The 22,996-nt window shown below is 45.9% G+C and overlaps 3 protein-coding genes across 3 annotated transcripts; 2 read left to right on the forward strand and 1 right to left on the reverse strand.

Annotated features, from left to right (window-relative positions):
* Positions 1–7,179: 7,179 nt before the first annotated feature.
* On the forward strand, positions 7,180–7,530 carry LOC311202366 (feather keratin 1-like; the record flags this gene model as incomplete). Its single annotated transcript, XM_084276959.1, has 1 exon — positions 7,180–7,530. One exon carries the CDS (start codon positions 7,180–7,182, stop codon positions 7,528–7,530), a length of 351 nt encoding a protein of 116 aa, XP_084133085.1.
* Positions 7,531–16,419: 8,889 nt separating this feature from the next.
* Positions 16,420–17,094, reverse strand: LOC311202344 (uncharacterized protein; the record flags this gene model as incomplete). Its single annotated transcript, XM_084276937.1, has 1 exon — positions 16,420–17,094. The coding sequence occupies one exon, from the start codon at positions 17,092–17,094 to the stop codon at positions 16,420–16,422; it is 675 nt and encodes a 224-aa protein (XP_084133063.1).
* A 4,507-nt stretch (positions 17,095–21,601) lies between these two features.
* LOC311202345 (uncharacterized protein) lies at positions 21,602–22,258 on the forward strand (the record flags this gene model as incomplete). The annotated part of the gene is made up of 1 exon (XM_084276938.1): positions 21,602–22,258. One exon carries the CDS (start codon positions 21,602–21,604, stop codon positions 22,256–22,258), a length of 657 nt encoding a protein of 218 aa, XP_084133064.1.
* Positions 22,259–22,996: the final 738 nt, after the last annotated feature.

The following is a 22,996-nucleotide window of genomic DNA, read 5'->3' on the forward strand; positions in this document are numbered from 1 at the left end:
GACAGGCTGCCCAGGGGGTGTGGAGTCTCCTTCTCTGGAGAGATTCCAGCCCCATCTGGATGTCTCCCTGTGTGCCCTGTCCTAGGGACCCTGCTCTGGCAGGGGGGTGGACCTGATTGGCTCTGGAGGTTCCTCCCAACCCCTGTGATTCTATGAATCCAAACTTTACCACGACTTTACCATGCAACTCAGAGACCAGCTGCAGAGCAGAGACACCCCCTAGCAGCATTAGAGAAATAAAGAGAAACCTCTGTGCTATTTTCAGTCTGCCTACTGTGGATTTGGACCTAATAAGTGATTACCTCTCTGACCACCATCTCTAGGCACTTTCACATATGTTACCCTTTTGTATGACTTGATAACTATAGCACAGCTTTTCTATGGAATTCACTTTCTTCCCTGTATTTCAGCCTTCCCCCTGTGCTACAGCCATGTCCTCCTATGACTCCTGTGCTCCCACCACCTGCGGCCCAACCCCACTGGCCAACAGCTGCAACGAGCCCTGTGTCAGGCAGTGCCAGGAGTCAACCTATGTGATTCAACCCCCTCCTGTGGTGGTGACCCTGCCCGGACCCATCCTCAGTTCCTTCCCCCAGAACACCGCCGTGGGATCCTCAGCATCTGCAGCCGTGGGGAGCAACCTCAGCTCTGAGGGAGTCCCCATCTCCTCTGGCAGCTCCTCAGGTCTTGGGAGCTTTGGTTATCCAGGCCTGGGCAGCGGGTACAGCCGGCCCTACCGTCGCTACAACACCTACCGCAGCGGCTTCAGCGAGCCGTGCTAAAGCGTGAGGAGCAGCAGGAAGACATGACCTGAAGCACGACCCGGTGAAGGACTGAGCTCATGGCCATGGTTTTCAGATGTGATGTTAGATACCCACAGCCCTGCCTGAAGTTGGAGTCATGGGAGCTTGGTGTCTCCTAAAATCAGGCCTCTGCTTGTCTTGTTCTTTGAATGTTTCATACTTCTGATGAATTATTTCCCCCCTCCCCCCGTTGCTGTAGGTGGGACATTATTGTCCCAGTTCACAGCAGCACTGAGAAAACAAACCCAGGATGCAAAGACATATGAGCTGTTGTCTTACTGAATCCTAGAAATATATACTTAATGCTTTGTACTTTTTTATTCCACTTTTTTTTTTGCTCTCATTAAATTTATGCTGCATCACAACCCAAGTCTCTTATTCTTTGTTTAGAAAGCTTCCAGCAGCTCACTTTGGGCAAAGTTTCTTATGGTTCCTCTCTCTTATGAATTGAAATCCACTTTTCCTTGTTGACCAAAACCAGGGGGGTTGCTGATGACCTCTGTGCCAATAAATCACTTTCCAGGCAGGAAACTGTTGGGAAACAATGTAGAGATACTTTGTAACAACTCAAAGTTGTAATTACAAAGTAGATACATTGTTGCGAAGCAGATACAATGTATGTGCTTTGGTTACAAGTACTCCAGATTTGCTGCATTTCATTCTCCAACTCTCCCTTTCCCTGGGGGATGGGGTGGGGGCTGAGACTTAAAACCCTTAAAGTGCTCACCATCCAGTTGCTTTTGTTCATCAGAAATGGTTTCTGATGGCCCCGGACTGGGACCCCTGAAGAGAAAAGACCAAAGGGAGTTTGGGGGTGGGGATGCTCTTAGAGGACACCTGGTTCCCCTGCTGAGTATATAGAAAATTTTGCTATTAATCTCAACACATCTAAGGCCACTTAAATGTAGATTTGTAACTCGATGTGTTGCTCTTGTGTGGAGCTTTGTGGGCTGGTGGGGAAATCGTTGGGTTTGGCAGCGGTTGCAGATACCTGGGGAGTTAAATGATGGGCTGGAGTTTCACCCCATGCCAAATAATTTCAATATATATTTTGAGTATGAAAAGCCCTCTCTTACTGGGGTGGAAAGACTTCATATAAATGTGTGTCAGCCCTGGGTCTGCAGGTCCCAAAGAAGCAGATTCTTTTCCTTTTTAAATGACTAATGGAATTAAATATTAAATCAGGGATCTGGCATGAACTGCAGCAAAATCCAGGTGAATGATATCTCATGTAACCCTTGGCAGAAGGAAAAGATGCCTTGTGAAAAGGGTTTACCCCAATGATGATAGGCAGACCCTTGCTCTGAGGTGAAAGGTTACAAGTGCCTTGGTGGTACCAAGACATCGTTCTGCAAGGAAGATGGACCTGATACATAGAGCCATGGGGAGGGAAATACAAATTGTTCTCTTATAATTTGATTTATAGTTAAAATCTGCATTTGAAAATCATAGTATCCCAGACTGGGCTGGGTTGGGAGGGACCCCAAGGGTCACAGAGCTCCAACCCCCCTGCCACAGGCAGGGACACCAACCTCCAGGCCTGGAGCTACACAAGGTTGCCCAGGGCCCCATCCAACCTGGCCTTGGACACCCCCAGGGATGGGGCACCCACCCCCTCTCTGGACAGCCCCTTCCAGCCCCTCACCACTCTCTCTGGAAAGAATCTCCCCCTAATATCATTCCCCTCCTGTTCCTCTGCTCTCTTCAGGGACTGGGGGCTGCAGTGAGGTCCCCCCACAGCCTTCTCTTCTCCAGGCTGACCCAGCCCAGCTCCCTCAGCCTCTCTCCCTAGGGGAGCTGCTCCAGCCCTCTAACTAAAGCCCACCCATTGTGGGTGCAGTGTTCTGCAGAGGTTCTGCTGAGTAGATAATTTCTTCCCTCCGGTGTAAATTAAGCTTTATTGTTGTTTTCTTCTACTGGTTCCCCAGTGAATTCCAGCATAATGCCCACACTACACCCAGCCACAGATCAGGACGTGGCAGTCAGGTACATTTGCTTTCTGACAGAAAGGGAAATTGGAACACAAAGCTCGTTAGACCACAGGCAGATGCAAAACCAAACCTCAAACTTTAGTCATTTTAAAGTGCTCCATAACAGTGTTTGAATAACATTAACAATGAAAATAGGTTATGAGGTTAAGGTACGAGCTTTGAGGACTGTGTGTCTATATTTGAACACCTTTGCCTTCAGGGGAGCTATTTGAGCAGCTGAAGGGGTGAAGCTCTAGTCCCAAGCTCTTCCTCCTCCAAAAGACAACTCAGATGACCTGTATGGCATGTACTATTCACCTGCTTGGGCCAAACAGCAAATTACAGTGAATAACGAGTGGTGGAGTGTAATTGAAAGAGCAACACCACACAGAGGCATCGAGCCTGACTGAACTGAGCGACCTTAAGCTACAGCAGCATCTTCTGAGCCAGCAGTGGCTCCTGCAGCTGGGAAGGGCGATGGGATCCTGGGCTCCATCAGCAGAGGGGTGGCAGCAGGGACAGGGAGGGGATTGTCCCTCTCTGCTCTGCCCTGGAGTCCTGTGTCCAGAGCTGGGGCCCCAGTACAAGAAAGATGTGGGACTGTTGGAGACGGTTCACAGGAGCCACGGAGATGATCAGAGGGCTGGAGCTCTGTGACCCTTGGGGTCCCTTCCTACCCAGACCAGGCTGGGATTCTATGACTCTATTTTAAGCCAGTAGTGTGAGGGCCATCCCAGTGTTCACCTTCAGTGGGATGGAACCGGGTGCCCTAGGTGACAGTGTGAGCTGCAAGAGGCTGTGTAGGATACACAAGCTGCTGCTAACACTGGTAATAAACTGCTGTTAATAAGCACCTGCATGAGCACAATTAGTTAAGAACAAGGTCTGAGATAAAAGCAAGAACTAGCAGAGCTGTTGGTGGGGTGGGATCTGGGTGGCAAGGGGTTTTACAAATTTGTTGAACTGCTCAAAGGCTCTGAGGCATTTCCTTATAATGAGCTAATTAATTGCAATTCAAAATTTATTGCAGATGGCATGCTTCTTACCAGGGAAGCTTCTATTTTCTGTGTGTTTCTTTCCTCATGCACATATTTTAGGGTCAGTTCTGTCTCTGGAGCTATTGCATGGGGATTACTGTGAGTAAGCTTCCAGTTCTGTTTGGATGAAGTTGTTTTTTTGGGGTTTATTTTCCCCCCAGACATTTAGTCACTCACAGGTATCTCAAGATATTGTCCCATTATGCAAAAAAAAATCTTAATTATCTGAATATACAGGTCTGCCCTTGATTATATATATATATAAATATTGCTGTGAACTTCTGTTCACTCACTTTAATTCATCTCAAAGATGAGGCTTTTAAATTATTCTGACTGCACAGTAAAGTGGCTGGAGTTAGAGCATTAATTATTGTTCTAATTATTTCCAAGGAAGGGTATAGATGTCTTGGAAAATGTCCTGTCATCTTTTTGTTTTAAACTCATGATGTGATTTTAAAAGTATTTTGTATTTTCCAAGCTTAAATGAAGGAAGAATTTAAAAAGATATATAATTAATCTATGGATTTTGTTATACAATTGAATTCCTCAAATAGGTGCTAGATACCAGCTACTACAGGGGAAATTATTTTTGGAAAAGCCTGCAAATCCCTTAGAATATGGAGAAGTACTGAGGATTCCACGGGGTTGGTGAAGCTAAAAAAAGGCTGGGGCAATTTATTTAAGAACCTCCTTGAAATATGAGATGGCACAAACCAAACCTTGAGCTGGTTTCTTTTTTAATTAAAAAACAAACCAGCCATAATTCCTGCAGCCAGGAACAATGACATAAATTTTAGAGCCCAATGACTGCCCTGTGCTTCCAAATTTTAATATTATATTATTACAGAAGTGATATGAGAATTCAAATGTGGGTCACATCTTAAACTGGCATGGAATATGCTTTGCATGCTGAGTGCTTTAATAAAAGCTTCTGATAAACTTTGAAGTTCTCAGGAACCTCTGACCAAGCCAAACAAGTTTCTGTTCCCAGGGGATCTTCCCAAAGACGCTCCTAACTCAGGGGTGATTTACATGTCTCAGTAGATGAAGTGCTAGGAGAGCAAAATCCCTGTGTCTAGGGCTGCTTGTGTATTTTACCCTTTACTATTAAGCCTGCAAGCCCACCCATACAAGAGGCTCAATTTCATCATGAAATAAAAAAAAACACTGTAAAGTGGCACAAAAATTGATGGCAAGTGAAGAAATTCACTTCATACCTTCTGACACTTCTCCAACTGGCTCCTGTTGGTCTATAAGGTCTGTAAACACCAGGGACAGCTGGGGAAGGAACTCTGCAGTAGGAAAGGAAGAATTCTTCTTGTCTGTGGTGATTTCTGCCTCCAGAGCTGAGGAACTCTTCCTGGAGAATGAATGTCCTCAAACAACCTGAGAGTTTTTATGCAGGTGGAAGTTGTTACTGATGTTCTGGGGTCTAAGACTAAAAGTAGGGCTGTGGGTTCTTTAAGCAAAGAGCAGAGAAACAGGAGGACAATCAGCTTGTTAAAGGGTGGATAATGGCAGGACAAGGGGATGGAGTGAAGCTGGAGGAGGGAAGGGGGAGAGGAGAGATTGGGGGGAAGTTCTGTCCAGAGAGAGTGGTGAGGGGCTGGAAGGGGCTGCCCAGAGAGGGGATGGGTGTCCCTGACTTTGTAACAGCATTTGGGTTTCATCTCTCATTTTGGGGCTGGAGTTGAGTGGAAATGGTGTGTGTATTCCTGGACATTGAGGGTGTGTGTGTATTTAAAATAATAAAACTCAATCTGTCCTCTCTTCTTCCCTAAAAGCAGCTTGAATCCCCAAATTACAAGTCTTAATGGGTTGAATTCCTAAAGCTGAAGTTCTTTATGATTTCCAACCATATTTACCTTGCAGAGGATGGTACATAAGCATTATGTAAATTAGGCTTAATCTCCTTTAATGACACCAGGCAGATCCAAAAAGGGTTTTGAAGGCAGAATAAATTCCCCTGAATTAATCATTCTAGTGTTCCCAGAAATTAACTTGGCCCAGAATATTTGAAGATGAAAGCAGCTTGTGGTCAGATATACATGCCACAAGATAAGGAAGTGAAGCAGTAATAAACACAAATACTGAGGCAAAACCCCATGTAATCAGTAGTGGCTCATAAATAACTTCATGCACAAAGAATGTCCCAAGCTGTTGGGCAACTTGGGGCTCAGTATAAAAACCTGAGCAGCTCAAGGTTCTTCCATCCATTTCTCTTGCCTCCTTTGCCTTGGTGAATAAGGTAAGTCTGAACCAATTTATTCTCTCTTTGTATATCAAACTGTTGCTTTGAAGATTTTCTAGCTTTTCCTCACTGATGTTGTAGAATATTCAGCTTTTTTTCCCTCTGAGGGAAGAAGGGGCTTTCATTTGAAAGAAGTCAATTATAAAAATGCCACAAATTAGCCAGTTGGGTCTCTCTCTCTTCTGCTTTTGGCTACCAGAAATAAAGTTTTCAGGTCCTGCAGCTGAACATTAAATATCTGGAGTGAATTTAACAGAAAATATCTGTAGGGATGCTTGTGTCTGTTCAGATGAGTGTGCTGGTCCGTAGAAAATTCAGCTAAGGCCAGAAGAACATGGGGATGCTGGAAGATACCAGCAGTCCTGGGTCACCAGCTCTCTGTGCCTGCCTTGGAAACTCAATTTGTAGTTCTTCCACAGGGAAGGAGTGACTTTAACCAGTTGGTTCTCCATCCTCTAAACAACTCTGGACAGATTTGCACTACTGCCTCTAAGATCTGATGGTGATTTCACTATTAGTAGGAATGTGCAAAGCTACAAGTGTTCCTGAGTTCAGCCACCTCTTTCCATGTCTTACTGAGCAAATCTGGAGGGCTGAAGCTTCTATTTTCCACTTTCTAAAATTGGGAGAAGGCACCTCCAAGGTGGAATATGCACAAGAGGAAGCAGTGGGAATGAAATGTGAAGGGTTCTTTGCTGTATTAGCATTAGGTAGGATGTTTGTCATCATTGACTGCACAGCCAAGAGGCAAAGCCACTGTAGTGCCTTGGCCATGAGCTGAGGGCACTCCCCAGTGCAAGCACCAGTATGTATCCTGGATTCTGGGTGAGCTGACTAACTGTGGAGGCTCCAGGGTGAGGTCCTGACTGAGATGCACCACTGCTTCCTTCCCTAGCAGCCTCCTTAAAGAAAATGCAACCTCAACCTTGTTTTTAAAGTGCATCCTCTGGATGTGGTGACAAATGTCATCGTGGTCCCTGTGAAATGTCTTGTTAGCTCCTTATATACTCCCCTTGCTGGACAATTTCAGCTGCACTAATAGACTTCTCTTTAAATTCTTGTGTTGCTTTTCTTCCTTCTTTTTTGTGTGGTTCAGGTTTAACCTCCATCCCACAACCATGTCCTGCTATGACCTGTGTCCTCCCACCCCCTGCGGCCCAACCCCTCTTGCCAACAGCTGCAACGAGCCCTGTGTCAGGCAGTGCCAGGACTCAACGGTGGTGATCCAGCCCTCTCCCGTGGTGGTGACCCTGCCCGGACCCATCCTCAGCTCCTTCCCCCAGAACACCGCTGTGGGATCTTCAGCATCTGCAGCTGTTGGGAGCGCTCTCAGTGCTGGAGGGGTCCCCATCTCCTCTGGCAGCTCCTTGGGATTTGGGAGCTTTGGTTATCCAGGCCTGGGCAGCGGGTACAGCCGGCCCTACCGTCGCTACAACACCTACCGCAGCGGCTTCTACGGGCCGTGCTAAAGCGTGAGGAGCAGCAGGAAGACATGACCAGGAAGGCTGAAGCACGACCCGGTGAAGGACTGAGCTCATGGCCATGGTTTTCAGACGTGATGCTAGATACCCACAGCCCTGCCAGCAGTTGATGGGGCTGTGGGGAGCTTGGCATCTCCTGAAACCTGGCCTCTGCTTCTCTTACCTTTGTTATGCTTTACTTCATATTTCTGATCAAATGTTCTCTAATGCTTTTGTTTTTTGTATTTGTATTTGACAATGACTGGGTAAAATGTGTAATCATTAGAAATTGTTCTGCATAACTGACTTAGTCCAGTCCACTTAAGCAACTAAGAAGGAAGATCTCATTTTACCAAGTGTGTCATTGTGAGAGGAATGAGTGGGCACTGTCCTTAGTGGACCATGGAGATGTATCCCTTACACTTTACGTTGCTTCCTTCCATTCCTCAGCCTCATTAAATTTGTGCTGCATCATACCCTGAGTCTGCCTGCACTTCTTTCTTCTCCCAGCCCCTTTTCTATCTCGTCAATGGTGAAACAGGTCCCTTTACACGTCAACAGTTCCAGAAAAGGCTCTGGAAATAACTTTATACCAATTGCCCAAGGGGAACAAGGCTAATTTTGTTTGTCAAGAGTGTTTATTTTGTCTATACATGATAAATCAAGCCCAAGACATTGGAGGCTAGAAGGAGATGATGTTCACCTGCCATGGGTGTCTCTCCTCTTGTTGCATAACCAGGAAACCTTAAAGGAAGAGATCTACTATTATTTACACTTCAAAGACCCTTTACCCACTGCACCATGGAGATGGAAAAAGACCCATTAAGATTTCTTTTTCCTGAGAAAATGTTTGTTTTGAGCTGGATGTCTTAGAAGAGGGATGACAACGGGGCAGTAAGCTGAGCAGAGCAGGGGGGGTTATCTCCCCTTCAATGAGAATGGAAATAGCCGAATTTCAGGGAAATACTCCTTGAGGGGAATACTGCTGCTCCTTATCCTTCTGTGGATGTAATAAGAGGGCAGTGAGATGCAGCAGGAAAATCTACAGCGGCATGAGGAATGCTAGAAATGACAAGGATAAACTCTTTTCTGAAGGGCTACCTCCAGTCATTGGTTCTCAGTTTGGGTCTGTGATACTTAGGAAGACCCCTTTAAAAGAAGGGGGAGATGATACTTTTCCTGAGCACAGCTGAGCTTGCTCAGAGCATAAATAGTGGGAGGGAGGTAGAAGGCAAACTGGTGAAGCTCTTTGAGTGTACCCTGGTCCTTTCTGATGAGCGTAGCACCTCTTGGCAACTGAGATCAAGCCTTGGTAAGTCTCAGAGCAGAGAAAGGGATGGGTTTGTGGTGGTTTTGCAGTGGAATTGGTTTTTAGAATTTGATGCTCTGGGAGAAAATCAAAAGGGTTTAAGTTGTAACCTTTTCTCTGTGTGTTTATAAACTGACTCCTACCTCCTAGTAGATACAAACCTATCAGGCATCACTTTATTCTAGCTTGATTGTGTGTGTTGCAATAAGAGTACTTTAGAGACTGGGAGGACCCTGTAGGAAGATGGTTTGAGAAGTTCTCCCTGAAGGTTCTGGATGATTCAGTGTTGCAGCAGCCCAGCCTGATACATGTGAAATTTCTTGCTTGGAGTCTTGGTCTGTGTCTACAGACTGATGCTGAACTGTAATTAAAGTCATGCAAAGATTCTGATGAAGTTATATTGACTGCAATTATTAGTGGAGCTAAATTAAAGGGGGTACATCAGTTCCATGAAAGAATTAAGAGTTTTATGGAGTAGCTTTTATTAATAGTTGTTCAAGGCATCAATAGACAAGAGGAGGGAATGGGAAGTTGGCAGTTTGATATTACAACACAGCAGAATGTTGGTCTGAATTAAATGTGTAATGTATTTTTTTTTTTGTCATTTCAACTGATGCTATTGCTTGATCAAAGGGGATGCATTCCAAAGGAGTTATAGTTAATTTGTAGTTGTTGCAAAATAGCTCTCCTTTATGGAGGTCAACCTGCATATCTAACACAGCAGATGAGTTCCAGTTCTACAGAACTGGCATGGCTGGAAGGAGTTATGGCTCAGGTGCTGTAGTGAAGGTGTCTTTACATATTCAGATGGACAGGTAATGACATTTCTAATGACACAGTACATGGTCCTACTCTTGCAGACTTCTTCAATTCTCTGTTAAGCTTTCTTCTGATCAACTGCACCAAACGTCTCTCCACAGAGGTGAACCCCTTTCTGAAGCTGGAAGGTCTGGTATGCAGCTCACTTCAGAACAAGAAGAGAAACAAACAACAAGCGTCACTTTCACCAGGCTGTTGCCTTTGGGTTGATACTTATTAAAGCAACAAAACCAGTCCCAAAATAAAAGGTTTCTCTGGTTTTGTAGTCAATCAGAGTGTTTTTCCTTCACTACTGTAGAATATGAGAGAGATTATCATGTTACAGAGGAAACTTTCTAGGGAAGACAAGCTCAGGAGCCTCTCAAGTTGTTACTGTGGTTGTGTTGTTGATGTTACACCATGTTAAACTGAGTTCTACATATTCAGACAGCCTGTGTGCAAGAAAACATGGTACTAGAAAATAAAGCAGCAGCATAAACCCCAGTGCATGGCAGAATACACATGCTCTGAACAAAAGAATCTTCTTTCTTGATTTATAAACTCACATCTGTTAATATTTATCACTGAATAGTTGGAACAAGTTGGTCCCATAGGAAAAAAAAAAAAAGAGAATAACGTGAACTATTTTTGCAGGATACAAAGTATTTCATAGTATCCCAGACTGGTCTGGGTTGGGAGGGACCCCAAGGGTCACAGAGCTCCAACCCCCTGCCACAGGCAGGGACACCAACCTCCATGCCTGGAGCTACACAAGGTTGCCCAGGGCCCCATCCAACCTGGTTTTGAGCACTCCCAGGGATGGGGCACCCACCCCCTCTCTGAGCAGCCTGTTTGCCATGGCTCTCAGTGAAAATATATTTTACCACCAGATTTGGTGAAGCTGAAACCAGAATTGTTGTATCTGCTGTGCTTACTGGGGTAAGGGAAGTGGAAGGAAGATTCTGAAGAGAGCCAGAGCTTTTAGAGCTTCTGTAGGCTGCCTGGAGGATCTGAGACATTCTTACACATTTACTAACTAGTTCCTGCATTAAACTTATGGGGTTTTTTTTCTTTGCATATGGCAGGGTTCCCACCAGTGGAATTGTTTTGTTTACTGTTGATGTTTATTGCCTGGCGTTGGATGAAAACCATGATCTCTGGTGTCCCTTTCATCTCTTTGCTTTGCATCCATTAAATATGCCTGGCTCCATTAGACTGAACTCCACCTTCCCAAAATGTGGATGAGTCAAAACTCAATTTGGTTAGGAATTTTGTCTGCTCTTTAGCATTTTGGTCACATTGGCCTATGGGAGTGCCACCTGCTGTCATAGCAAGAGCTTTTCATTTAAGTCCTGAGCGTGCAATTTAATCTCTGATAAGTGACTCTGAGATTTAGGTTTGCTACTCTTTGTAATATTCCAATGAGGAATATCCCAACTATTTCAGTTCCTGGGATGTGGAGGTCGAGCCAGCTGAGCTAACCTTACATATAATCACCTTCAGGGCAGGACTTGGGATTCTTTTTATCATCACTCTATGCCTTTTGGTGAATTTGATTTCAAAACCACATGCTTCTCTTAGGGTTAATGGGTAGTTACTGATGTAAAGAGTTGTGTTTTTCAACATTCTGATACTGCAGCAGGGTGTCTCTGTGTGTGCATTGGGGAAAGACTGGTAAATCATAGAATCATAGACTGGTCTGGGTTGGAAGGGACCCCAAGGGTCACAGAGCTCCATCCAACCTGGCCTTGAACACCCCCAGGGATGGGGCACCCACCCCCTCTCTGGGCAGCCCCTTCCAGCCCCTCACCACTCTCTCTGGACAGAACTTCCCCCCAATCTCTCCTCTCCTCCTTCCCTCCTCCAGCTTCACCCCATCCCCCTTGTCCTGCCATTATCCACCCTTTAACAAGATGATTCCCCTCCTGTTCCTCTGCTCCCTTCAGGGAGCTTCAGTCAGTAGTGTCACTAATGGGGGACATCACATAGCTAAGGACATCTGGTGGCTGGAATGGGGACTCTTAGCATGTGATTTTTGTACAAATACTTCCTTGTATTTTAAGTAAAGAGTGGAAGGACTCCAGTTTATGACATCATATAATGTGAGGAAGTTTGTGAACTTTGTTAGCAATCCTGGTCACAAATTTTAAACCCCAATCATGTTCAAATAGGGTCACATGCATTATCAGAAAATGGGAAGGTATTATTTGCATGTCTGAGCCATTGATGAAGATGTGTTGTGAACCTGGAAGACTTTTCTTCTTCAGAAGTGCACAAACAGCATTTATTTCCCAGGAGATCTTCATGAAGATACTCACGGTTCAGAGATAATTTGCATGTCTAGCTAAGTGATTTAAACATTAGGAGAGGAAAGATTGGAATACTGATCCCTGCCCTAAAGTCTGCTTATGTATTGCATGCAATTACTTTTTAATCTAGAAATTGTCTTTGAAAATGAAATTGAATTGCTGCACTTTGCAATGCTCTTTATGAACATGCAAAATGAAGGCACCATTATTTGCTTTCTGAAGAGAGAAAAAGAACAAGAATATGATCAACTTCTCTAAGTAGCCACCATTAATTTGGTGTATAATTTTGTTTAATAGTGCAAGGCACAGTAAAATAATAATTTACAGGCAAATGTAAAACTCTTTGGTGACTTTCATGACCCCATAGGTAAGCCTGTACAAGACTTTGAGCGCTGGTGTCTCCAGCCTCAAATTCACATGCATCCTCAATCTGGTCTGAATTCCTTTCCCTGAGTTTGATGTAGGAAAAAAGCTGAAACTGCAGACTCCTTAGATTAAGGACTTTGATGCTCAGTTCCCAAATTGAAGAGCTGTCTCTCAAATTCCTTCATGGAAGTGTTAAATGAGTAGATCAGACTGCTGCTACTCTTTCATCCTGTCTCCTGAGTCAAGAAAGTAAACCAATATCATGGATTGGTCTGGGTTGGAAGGGACCCCAGGGATCACAGAGCTCCAACCCCCCTGCCACAGGCAGGGACACCAACCTCCAGGCCTGGAGCTACACAAGTTTGCCCAGGACCCCATCCAACCTGGCCTTGAACACCCCCAGGGATGGGGCATCCACCGCCTCTCTGGGCAGCCTGTTCCAGCCCCTCACCACTCTGTAAAAAAACTTCCCCCTAATAGCTAATTTAAACCTTCCCTCCTTTAGCTTTAATCATTATGGTCCCTCCACTCCCAGTAAGTACCTATGAGACTGGTGAAGTGCACTCAGCTCTACAAAGTGCTTTCTGTACAGCATTGTCTTCTGAATTTACCTGGCTGGTTGAGAGGAATTTGACAAACCTGCAGTCCCATCCAGCCAGAAATAGTAATTTCAGGGTTTGTTGAATTGTGATGTGTCAAAAACTCATGCTGTCCATGAAGAGGGGAGAGGCATTTCCCAGGGAAGTTCACATAAGATATGTATTCATCTGTGCCAAATGATGTGTGTTGCATATACTGCCCTTAGAATGGAAAATAATTCCCTTAGTAATGCAGATGAATCAGTTGATCTGACCAGGAACTGACTGGTCTCATAAGATTCTAAGATAAAAGCAACCTCTCTAGTGGTATGCATACCTTATGGTGAGGAAACGACATCAAGGCAACAAATACAAACAGTGAGGGAAAAGTAAATCATCAAATGGGGATATTTTGCATGCAAGAAGTCTTTAGCAATTGGCTGGTAAATAGCTACATGTCTCAGGTCCTCAGGTGATCTAGGGCAGAGTATAAAAGCCAGCAGAGAGGCAGCTGCTGCCATCCACTTCTGCTTTATTCTCCTTGGTGAACAGGGTAAGTCTGAACCTCTTGTTATCCTTCAGAGTCCTGAGCTGATGCCTTTGTCATTTCTTTATTTCTATACTGTCTTTTCTGTAGCAGTTCAGGGTTTAAGCTCCTTGTCAGTGTGTGGGGGAGATGTGCAAGTGGCTCTTTAAGAGGGTAGCTGTTCTCTGAAGGGTGGTGATTTCTGGATACAGGACTTCAGACTCAGTTTCCCTTTGTGTTGCTGGATCATTCCAAGGTGTTGAAATCTCTGCTTGTGAATTGCTCCACAACTAGAAGTAGATGTGGAGAATCTATAGAGAGAGATTTATTTTTCTTTAGATAAGTGGGCTTGAATATTCTCCAGTGTGCTGAGCAATATTAAAAGTATATCCCTCTTTGCAGCAGGATACCATGAAAATGACCCTTCTCAATTCTTGAGCAGTTTGGGGATCAGAAATATTTCAATCCTCTTCTAAGATGCTCTGAATGCTTTGGCACTAGATCTTCCTTGGAGCACCTCTGTAACCTGAGACTGAATTATTGCTAGTAAAGCTGCTGTACAGTAAAGCTTCTGTCTGTCCTGTTTGCTTATCAATTTTGGACACTTTCAACTCCGATTTCCACCCACTTTAGAAACAGGCAGAAAGTTGTTTTCTCTAAGAGAAAATAAGAAAGGGGGGGAAAAAAGGGGGGGTGGTGGTGGTATGTGTGATTAAATAAGAATTGGGCTGAATATTTGTTCTTTTGCCCATCTGTGGGGAGGATAGCAGCTCCCTTTCATGGGTGAGTTATCAGATTATGCTCTTTGCTTCTCCCTGCTGAGGGATTTTTTTCCTTCCCTCTGTTGTGGGGTGAAGCTTCTCCTAGCTGTCTCATACAGGAGATCATAAGCCTTGTCCCTGGCTTCCTACCTATTGCAGGACTCCACACACCCTGGAGGAGTGTTGTGGGAAATGAGCTATCCAAGAGTGTTTCAGGAGGAGGTAGAGCTACCCCTTGAGCTCTCTTCTGTAGCAGAGAGGAGGTTTGGCTTCACCCAAGTCTCCTTTCAACCTAAACCAAACACATTCTTCCATTCTTTACGTGGTCTCTAGTTAATTTCTTGCCCTCTCCATCATCTCAGCAGCTTTTAATTACGTGCCTATAATTGCAGCTTGCTTGTATTGACTTCCTCCCCTGTGTTTCAGACCTAGTTGCACCTCACAGCCATGTCCTGCTACGACCTCTGTGCTCCCACCTCCTGTGGGCCAACCCCTCTTGCCAACAGCTGCAATGAGCCCTGTGTCAGGCAGTGCCAGGACTCGACATATGTGATCCAGCCCTCTCCTGTGGTGGTGACCCTGCCTGGACCCATCCTCAGCTCCTTCCCCCAGAACACCACAGTGGGATCCTCAGCATCTGCAGCTGTAGGGGATGCTCTCAGTGCTGGAGGGGTCCCCATCTCCTCTGGCAGCTCCTTGGGACTTGGAAGCCTTGGATATTCAGGTCTAGGTGGTCTTTATGGGAGGTCCTACCGTCGTTACAACCGCTGTGGACCATGATGATGCCTTGGGGAAAGCCCACAAAGGAGCAACCAGAAGCTTGAAAGCATGATCCGGATGCAGGACTGACTTGATGGCCATGGTCATACGCTTGCTGACCACCCTCAGCTTTTCCCTGAGCTAATGGGACTGCAGGGGCTTGGCATTTCTCATGTAATGCCCTTCTCTGTGAGGTGAAAGATGTAACTTTTGTTGCATGTAGGAGCTGCATGTCCAGCTGTAAAGCATTGCCTTCAAATGGATGATTTGTTTTATCCATATTCCACCCTACTGCTTTCTTACACGGTACATTAAATTTATGGTGCATCATAATGTGTGTCTTGGTGTTCTTCCTCTCTCTTCATCTTTGGAGCCTTCTCTGGGGGGAATTTGCCTATGCATGAGTTGTGTCAGTACCAGGCAGATCTTAATTTAAATCACACCATGCCAATTAGTAAGGAGATAATCATAGATGAGTGTAAGCAATGAGTAATACAACTCTTCTGATAGGTTACACTTTCCCTCAGTCACACTTCTTTAACTACAACATGAAATACTTATTCAATGAGGAGAAAGAAGTGGAAAAGCCACTGGTGTAGTACTGGCAATACCTTGGTATTCCAATTGCTTGGACCTCATAAAATCCCAGTAAGCTCTGGTAGTATTTTCCTACTCATTTTTCACACTATAAAGAAAATTTTGCAGTTAACAAAAAATGACAGTAAATATTAGGAAGAAAAATTCAAAATTAAAAAAAAAACACAGGAAAACAATTAAAAGAAATTTGTGTGATCCTCTCTTTGTTGGTTTTGACGTTTAGGGATGCTGCGATGATGTTGTAATTGGTTGCTGAATTATGTGTTGATCTGGGGGCCATTGGGGTGTCACCAGAAATCCTCAGAGCAAAAATAATTACCCTGTTCTGAACCTTGGGGAAGATAATGACTGCTAAATTGCTAAAGAAATACTCATTAACACAATGCTGTTTGTGGATGCCTGAAGGATCCCAATTAAGTTTTCATTCCATGTTTTAAAGAGAGATTGAGTGGGGAAGATTGATGATAAATTGTCTCAGCATATGACAAGTTTTGCTACTGGAGGGTGCTGAAGAACAAATAAACACCAGAGATGCTCTTGTGCAACACCACAGGGTTTTAATGGGAGAGAGAAGCATAGCACCCAGTTACAGAACATCAAGGGGATACAAGGGGAAGTACATGGTGCAGGTATCGTGCTCTGGCACCAGGTGCCCTGCTCAGGACCCAGGGGACAGCCCAGGTAAGGGAGGGATGCAGGGGATACCAAGGCTCAACTGTGCAGCCAGAGCACACTGGGGTACAGGGTAGTGGGCTGCTGGGCACACGATCTCCTCCTCTCCCCATGCCAGGGCAGCTGATGGATGCTGCTGGTCCCCACGGCTCTTGCTCCATGTCCTCACACCGTGGTCCTTGCTTCAGGGCTGTTGCTGGTCCTGGGCACCATCCTGGGAGCTTTAGAAAGACCCACAGCTGCCCCGGCGGGACCGGCGCCACCTCTGGGCACCAGGCAGGTAGTACCCCGTGCCACAAGAGGAGAAGCCAGAGCTGTAGGACCTCCTGCAATTGCCAAACCCGCTGGACCCATATTGGCCCCCATAGCCCAGGGAGCCCCCGTAGCCCAGGCCACCTCCATAACCTAGGGAGCAGCCATACCCAAGGGAGCCCCCATAGCCAGAGGAGCCCCCATAGCCCAGGGAGCTCCCATAGCCCCCCAAACCAAAGGAGCCCCCATAGCCAGAGGAGCCTCCGTAGCCCAGGGAGCCCCCATAGCCCCCCAAACCAAAGGAGCCCCCATAGCCAGAGGAGCCTCCGTAGCCCAGGGAGCCCCCATAGCCCCCCAGGCCAAAGGAGCCCCCATAGCCCTGGGAGCCCCCATAGCCTCCCAGGCCAAAGGAGCCCTGGGAGCTTCCTGAGGAACTCCCCAACCAGGCTGGGCCTGACGATCCCACAACGCTCTCCTGAGGAAAACTGCTGAGTATGGGCCCTGGGAGTGTCACCACAGCTGGTGGGGGCAGGATCACTGCTCTTGAGTCAGGGCATTGCTGCACGCACGGCTCGTTGCAGCTCTGGGCAATGGGCTGAGGGCAAATCACCCCACAGGGTCTGCAGGACTCGTTGGAGAAAGACATCCTTCTGGAGATGGCTGGCAGTCTGAAATGCACACCAGTGTGGAGGTTTCAGATGGAGAAATTTTTCCCCTGACTCTAGGTGCCCATGTTTGCTTTAGAGTCAGTAGAAATTATGTCAGCCCAGAGTTCATTCCCTTGCAAACTATGGGTACATCTGGTCACATAAATCACCACCTAAGCTTTGGTTACTGCTTTGATTCCCTTACAGCAATGCATACATCTAGTGTTATGCATAGTGAATCCTCACTTCACATCACTGCTCTTGCTTGTAACATCATGAATCTCATTTACAAAGAACAGCTGATACAGACTGAAGTTTACTACTATGTTCACAGCAATTAAAGAAAAGAAGCACCAGATATATCCAGCTAATTCTATAGCTTCATATTGCTTCCTCAGTTCCACTCAACTTTTCACACAATCACAGACTGGTCTGGGTTGGAAGGGTCCCCAAGGATCACAGAGCTCCAACCCCCCTGCCACAGGCAGGGACACCAACCTCCAGGCCTGGAGCTACACAAGGTTGCCCAGAGCCCCATCCAACCTGGCCTTGAATAGGAATATTTGCCCTTATGGGGAAAATGATGAATCTCAACCTACAATCTACAACCACAAGGTTGTAGCTACTATGATCACCCTGGTATTGTTAAATTTTGTAATGCATTTAGATCAAAGTGGCATAGTAAAACTTGTTCTAAGGATAGCACCATCCGACACTCACAGGTCTCTAATCTGCCAATCCAGCTCACTGTATAGAATTTACTATCAACAGAGAAATAGCTTAAGGAGAGAGGTTGAGCCAAATCACACTTACCCTGTTCACTGAGGAGAACAAGCCAGGAGATGTGGATGGAGAGACAGGGAGTACAGACAGCTTTATATGCCCTTCTCAAACTGCTTACAGATATGAAACACCCTTCATGCCTCAGGCCCTGGATAGTAACAAAACAACCTTTACGAGGAGGGATTTAATTTTGTTTTCTTTCCTCTGCCACTCCCCACCTTCAAACCCAGGTGTGACAATGACAGTACCAACTCGTGGGCATCAGGCTGGTGAATGACGAGACCTCTCAGACATCTCATACCCAGCACCAGCACTGGGGCATCTGCCACTTAATTCCACTTCAAGCTTTAATATAATGAGTTTGATTTTTATGGTAGATGAGTAAGGATCAATTAAAGTGATCTGTCTTTTATGAATAGTGCCATTTCAGTGGATGCTATGAAAAATACATACAAGCTGGATAAAAAGAGGGAGAGAGGTAATAGAAAGATTTTTCTGGTATGTCCATCTGGTTTAGGAACGTAGTGGGGTTTAACATCTGTATTTTCAGATCAAATACCATTTTAACATCTGTATTTGCAGATCAAATACCATTAATTACTTAGGAATTACAAGGTGGATTCCATTGTTATTTTTACTGCTGTCATTGAGGCAGAGACACCTCAGAGATGCTCCAGATCCTCCTAGGAATGATAAGAGGCTTTACAAACACCCACTAAAAAGTCATATTTGATGTGTTGTACCTTTGTTATACACAAACATGCAAATGTCAGCATGCAAATGTTGTGTAAGAGCATCAATTTAACAATGTGTGAACGAAGCACTCTGTGTCATTAGCTAGGTCCAGCTTCATGAGTAAGAGAGGGGGTCAGTTGGAGTTGAGAACAAGTGATCTGGAGAGTCTGAGAGGAGAGATTTTAGGACATCAGTTTGAATCCCCTTGTTTTTCAGGCCATGGACAGATAGCAGGTTAAGTCTGAAAATTCAGGTGATTTTCAAGTTCAGGTAATTTTCAAATTGAGATTTTCAAGGGTGTTCTTTCTCCACCACCCTTAGAATTTAAGGCAAGAGACATTTCAGGTATATTAGCAAAACACAGGCTCATAAGGGGAGATGAAGCTACTATAGTCTGTAGCACAGGCAAGCCATAACCTCCCCAAAACACATTCATACTTGGTACAACAAAGAACTTGGAATCATGAATGAGAATCAGATTATTGCAAGCCTCAAAGTCATAAATCACAGTCTGGTTGGGGAATCAAAAGGAGTCACATTGGTTGGCATAGTTTTAAGTGATGCTCTTTCATAACAAGGGAGCTTCTAAATCCTTCCCTTCTTCATTTAATATGATAATAACCGAAGTTGCAAGCACTAAGTATTAATGAGTATTTGTGAAGCAGCTTAATGTCATTATCTTCTTGGTGCCTCTCATTATTACCAGCAAATCCTGATGACACTTCAAAGGCACAGCTATTTTACAATTTACAGGTAATTTAGAGGCTATCTTTTGCAATATTGTAAAATTAGAAAACAACCAATTTGCAAATAACTGTATGATGCCACAGAGCCACCCTATTAAAATATGGCCTTTTAAATACTACTTTATTAATTTCCCACTTTTTCTTAAGTGGCCAGTACTTAAGAGGTTGGAGAAAAGGAAGTTAGGATTGTTTTTAAAGGTTTATCTAACTGAACTTCTAGAAGTAGAGATTTCAAATGAAATTTTGAAGTGTTTGGAATTGGCTTCAGAGACCCTGTCAGCAGTTCTGGTATCTCAATAAGGTCTTTTCTGCCCCTTTGGAGGTGTCACTTAGCCCAGACTTTATTCTGTTAACCTGGTGTCATCTGAATGGTCTAAGAAGAATTGAGAGAAGGATGTTGGGAGAGGTTTCAATGAACCTATGATGCTAGTTCCACTTGGGTTGTAGTTAATACTTCTAGTGATGATGGGACTGTATCATTCCCCTGTATCATTTGACAAGAGCAGTAAATCAGGCACAGATCTCCCTGCCTGGGTTAATTTTAAGTCTAATGAAAAGGTCAGAGCACAAGCTAAAAATTTTGCCAGGGCTTACTGCTTTCCTACTGTTACTAGCAACAGTGACATCCCCTCAGGAGTGAGCCTGCATCGTGTCAGCTCTTTGCTCTGCTCTATAACAACATTTATGGTTCCCTAGCCAGCTCCAAGAAGAACTTCGCAGAATGACAAGGTTGGAAAAGCCCTTTAAGCTCCTCAAGTCCAACCATTCCCATCCTGTGCTGAACCAGATCCCTGAGCACCTCATCTCCCCTCTGTTAAACACCCCCCAGGGAAGGGGACTCAGCCCCCCCCAGGCAGCCTGTGCCACAGCCCCACAGCTCTGCCAGGGAAGAACTTTCCCCTCCCATCTGCTCTGACCCTGCCCTGGGGCAGCTTGAGCCCATTGCCCCTTGTCCCATCTCCTGTCCCCTGGCTGCAGAGACCATTGCCCACCTCTCTGCACCCTCCTGGCAGGGCAGGGGAGGTGGGGAGAAGGGCTCCCCTCAGCCTCCTCTTCTCTAGACTCAACACCCCCAGCTCCCTCAGCTGCTTCTCAGAGGATTTGCCTTCCAGCCCCTTCCCCAGCCTGGTTGCCCTTCTCTGGACTCGCTCCAGGACCTCAATGTCCTTCTGATGCTGAGGAGCCCAGAACTTGTATCCTCTCAGAGACAAACTGCTAGGTCACGTTGGATGACCTTCACCTGTTTCGGGCACGTGGCACTGAGAAGGGCTCCACATGTAAGAATGTAAATACTCCTTTGAACACTAAAATGGGACTCATGTGATAGATGAGTCTTCTTCTGGCTCTCAGTCAATGCCACCCTTCAGTTGCAAGTTCCCCAAATCCCCTAAAATGACAATCACAGATAACCAATTGTCATCAGCAGTTGTATCACACCCATGCTAATATTTGGGAGGGACAGCGCTGAGGTGGCAAAATTAAAGCTCCCACTATCATATTTGTTTTGCTCCAAATTAGGACCAGAGGCACAAAGGGTGGCTTAAAGAAGTGTATAAAAGCTCGTGTCACTCGCAGTCCTTTTATCCACTTCTCTCAGTCTCCTCACTGAACAAGGTAAGTGTGACTTCACTCATTCCTTCCACTACCAGTAGCATTTACTTTAATGATTTTTTGGTGACAGAAGTGATTCCTGCATGTGTTTTTAGAGACTTATACCTATTTCTTCCTTCTGAAACTCTGTCTTTCTCCAGATGCAGTGTTGGGAGACACTGCATTAGAATAGGAAGTAGATCTCCAAGCTGTAGAAGTACTTGGGGTTGCATTCAATACATCAGAAAGCCTGAGTTGATACAGATAACTCATGAGACTCTTCTCCTGTTCCTCTTGGCTTCTTTTCCACTGGTTCTTACACTTTGTGAGGGCATCCTTACCATCTATGATCCTTGCCAGTCCAAGTTGCTACATAGAAATCTGTACCAAATTTTTGGTTTACATCAAATTATATCCTAAGCTGATCATGATGAAAGAAAGGATAAAGGCTGTGTTGATACAAGAATGAGTTTTCTTTGTAGGAATGTAGGAATTAATCTGTTTCCCTGTTAGATATTTCTGATATTTCAGACACAGAGTCATTGTTTAATAATCCTGGTTCATCTCCTTCCAGCCCAGGTCTGATATTTATTTGTTTGCTTTAATGCTCCACACTGGTGTGCCTTTCAGACTCGCAGCCATCTCCAGAAGGATGTCTTTCTCCAATGAGTCCTGCAGACCCTGTGGGGTGATTTGCCCTCAGCCCATTGCCCAGAGCTGCAACGAGCCGTGCGTGCAGCAATGCCCTGACTCAAGAGCAGTGATCCTGCCCCCACCAGCTGTGGTGACACTCCCAGGGCCCATACTCAGCAGTTTTCCTCAGGAGAGCGTTGTGGGATCGTCAGGCCCAGCCTGGTTGGGGAGTTCCTCAGGAAGCTCCCAGGGCTCCTTTGGCCTGGGAGGCTATGGGGGCTCCCAGGGCTATGGGGGATCCCAGGGCTATGGGGGCTCCTTTGGCCTGGGGGGCTATGGGGGTTCCTTTGGTTTGGGAGGCTATGGGGGCTCCCTGGGCTACGGAGGCTCCTCTGGCTATGGGGGCTCCTTTGGTTTGGGGGGCTATGGGGGCTCCCTGGGCTATGGGGGCTCCTCTGGCTATGGGGGCTCCCTTGGGTATGGCTGTTCCCTAGGTTATGGAGGTGGCCTGGGATACGGGGGCTCCCTGGGCTATGGGGGCCAATATGGGTCCAGTGGGTTTGGCAATTGCAGAAGGTCCTACAGCTCTGGCTTCTCCTCTTGTGGCACGGGGTACTACCTGCCTGGTGCCCAGAGGTGGCGCCGGTCCCGCCGGGGCAGCTGTGGGTCTTTCTAAAGCTCCCAGGATGGTGCCCAGGACCAGCAACAGCCCTGAAGCAAGGACCACGGTGTGAGGACATGGAGCAAGAGCCATGGGGACCAGCAGCATCCATCAGCTGCCCTGGCATGGGGAGAGGAGGAGATCGTGTGCCCAGCAGCCCACTACCCTGTACCCCAGTGTGCTCTGGCTGCACAGTTGAGCCTTGGTATCCCCTGCATCCCTCCCTCACCTGGGCTGTCCCCTGGGTCCTGAGCAGGGCACCTGGTGCCAGAGCACGATACCTGCACCATGCACTTCCCCTTGTATCCCCTTGATGTTCTGTAACTGGGTGCTATGCTTCTCTCTCCCATTAAAACCCTGTGGTGTTGCACAAGAGCATCTCTGGTCTTTATGTATTCTTCAGCATTATTTAAGAGTAATAGTTGATCTTGTATAGGGTAGAAAAGCCTGGAGTTCCACAGCAGTCCAGTTTCCATGAGAGTAAATTAATTTTGTTTTAGTCCTTTCAACCCCTGGCTGCTGCCTTCATCCTCCCTCTCCCAAGTAGCCCCCTGTCACATCCCCTGGGCATCTCAGGACCACATTTCCCCTCCTCAGGGGCCATCTGCCCAAATTGGGAAAAGGAGAGAGGGAAACTTGACTTGGATGCAGGAAAGCTTTATTGTGCCTAGAGATTGTCAGAGAGATGGTGGGCAAGACCCAGCAAGGCTGGTTGCCAGATGTTGGCAATGCAGCCAGATCTTCTCCAGAGCT

Source organism: Gallinula chloropus, assembly GCF_964237585.1.
Source record: "Gallinula chloropus genome assembly, chromosome: 29".
Lineage (NCBI taxonomy): Eukaryota > Metazoa > Chordata > Aves > Gruiformes > Rallidae > Gallinula > Gallinula chloropus.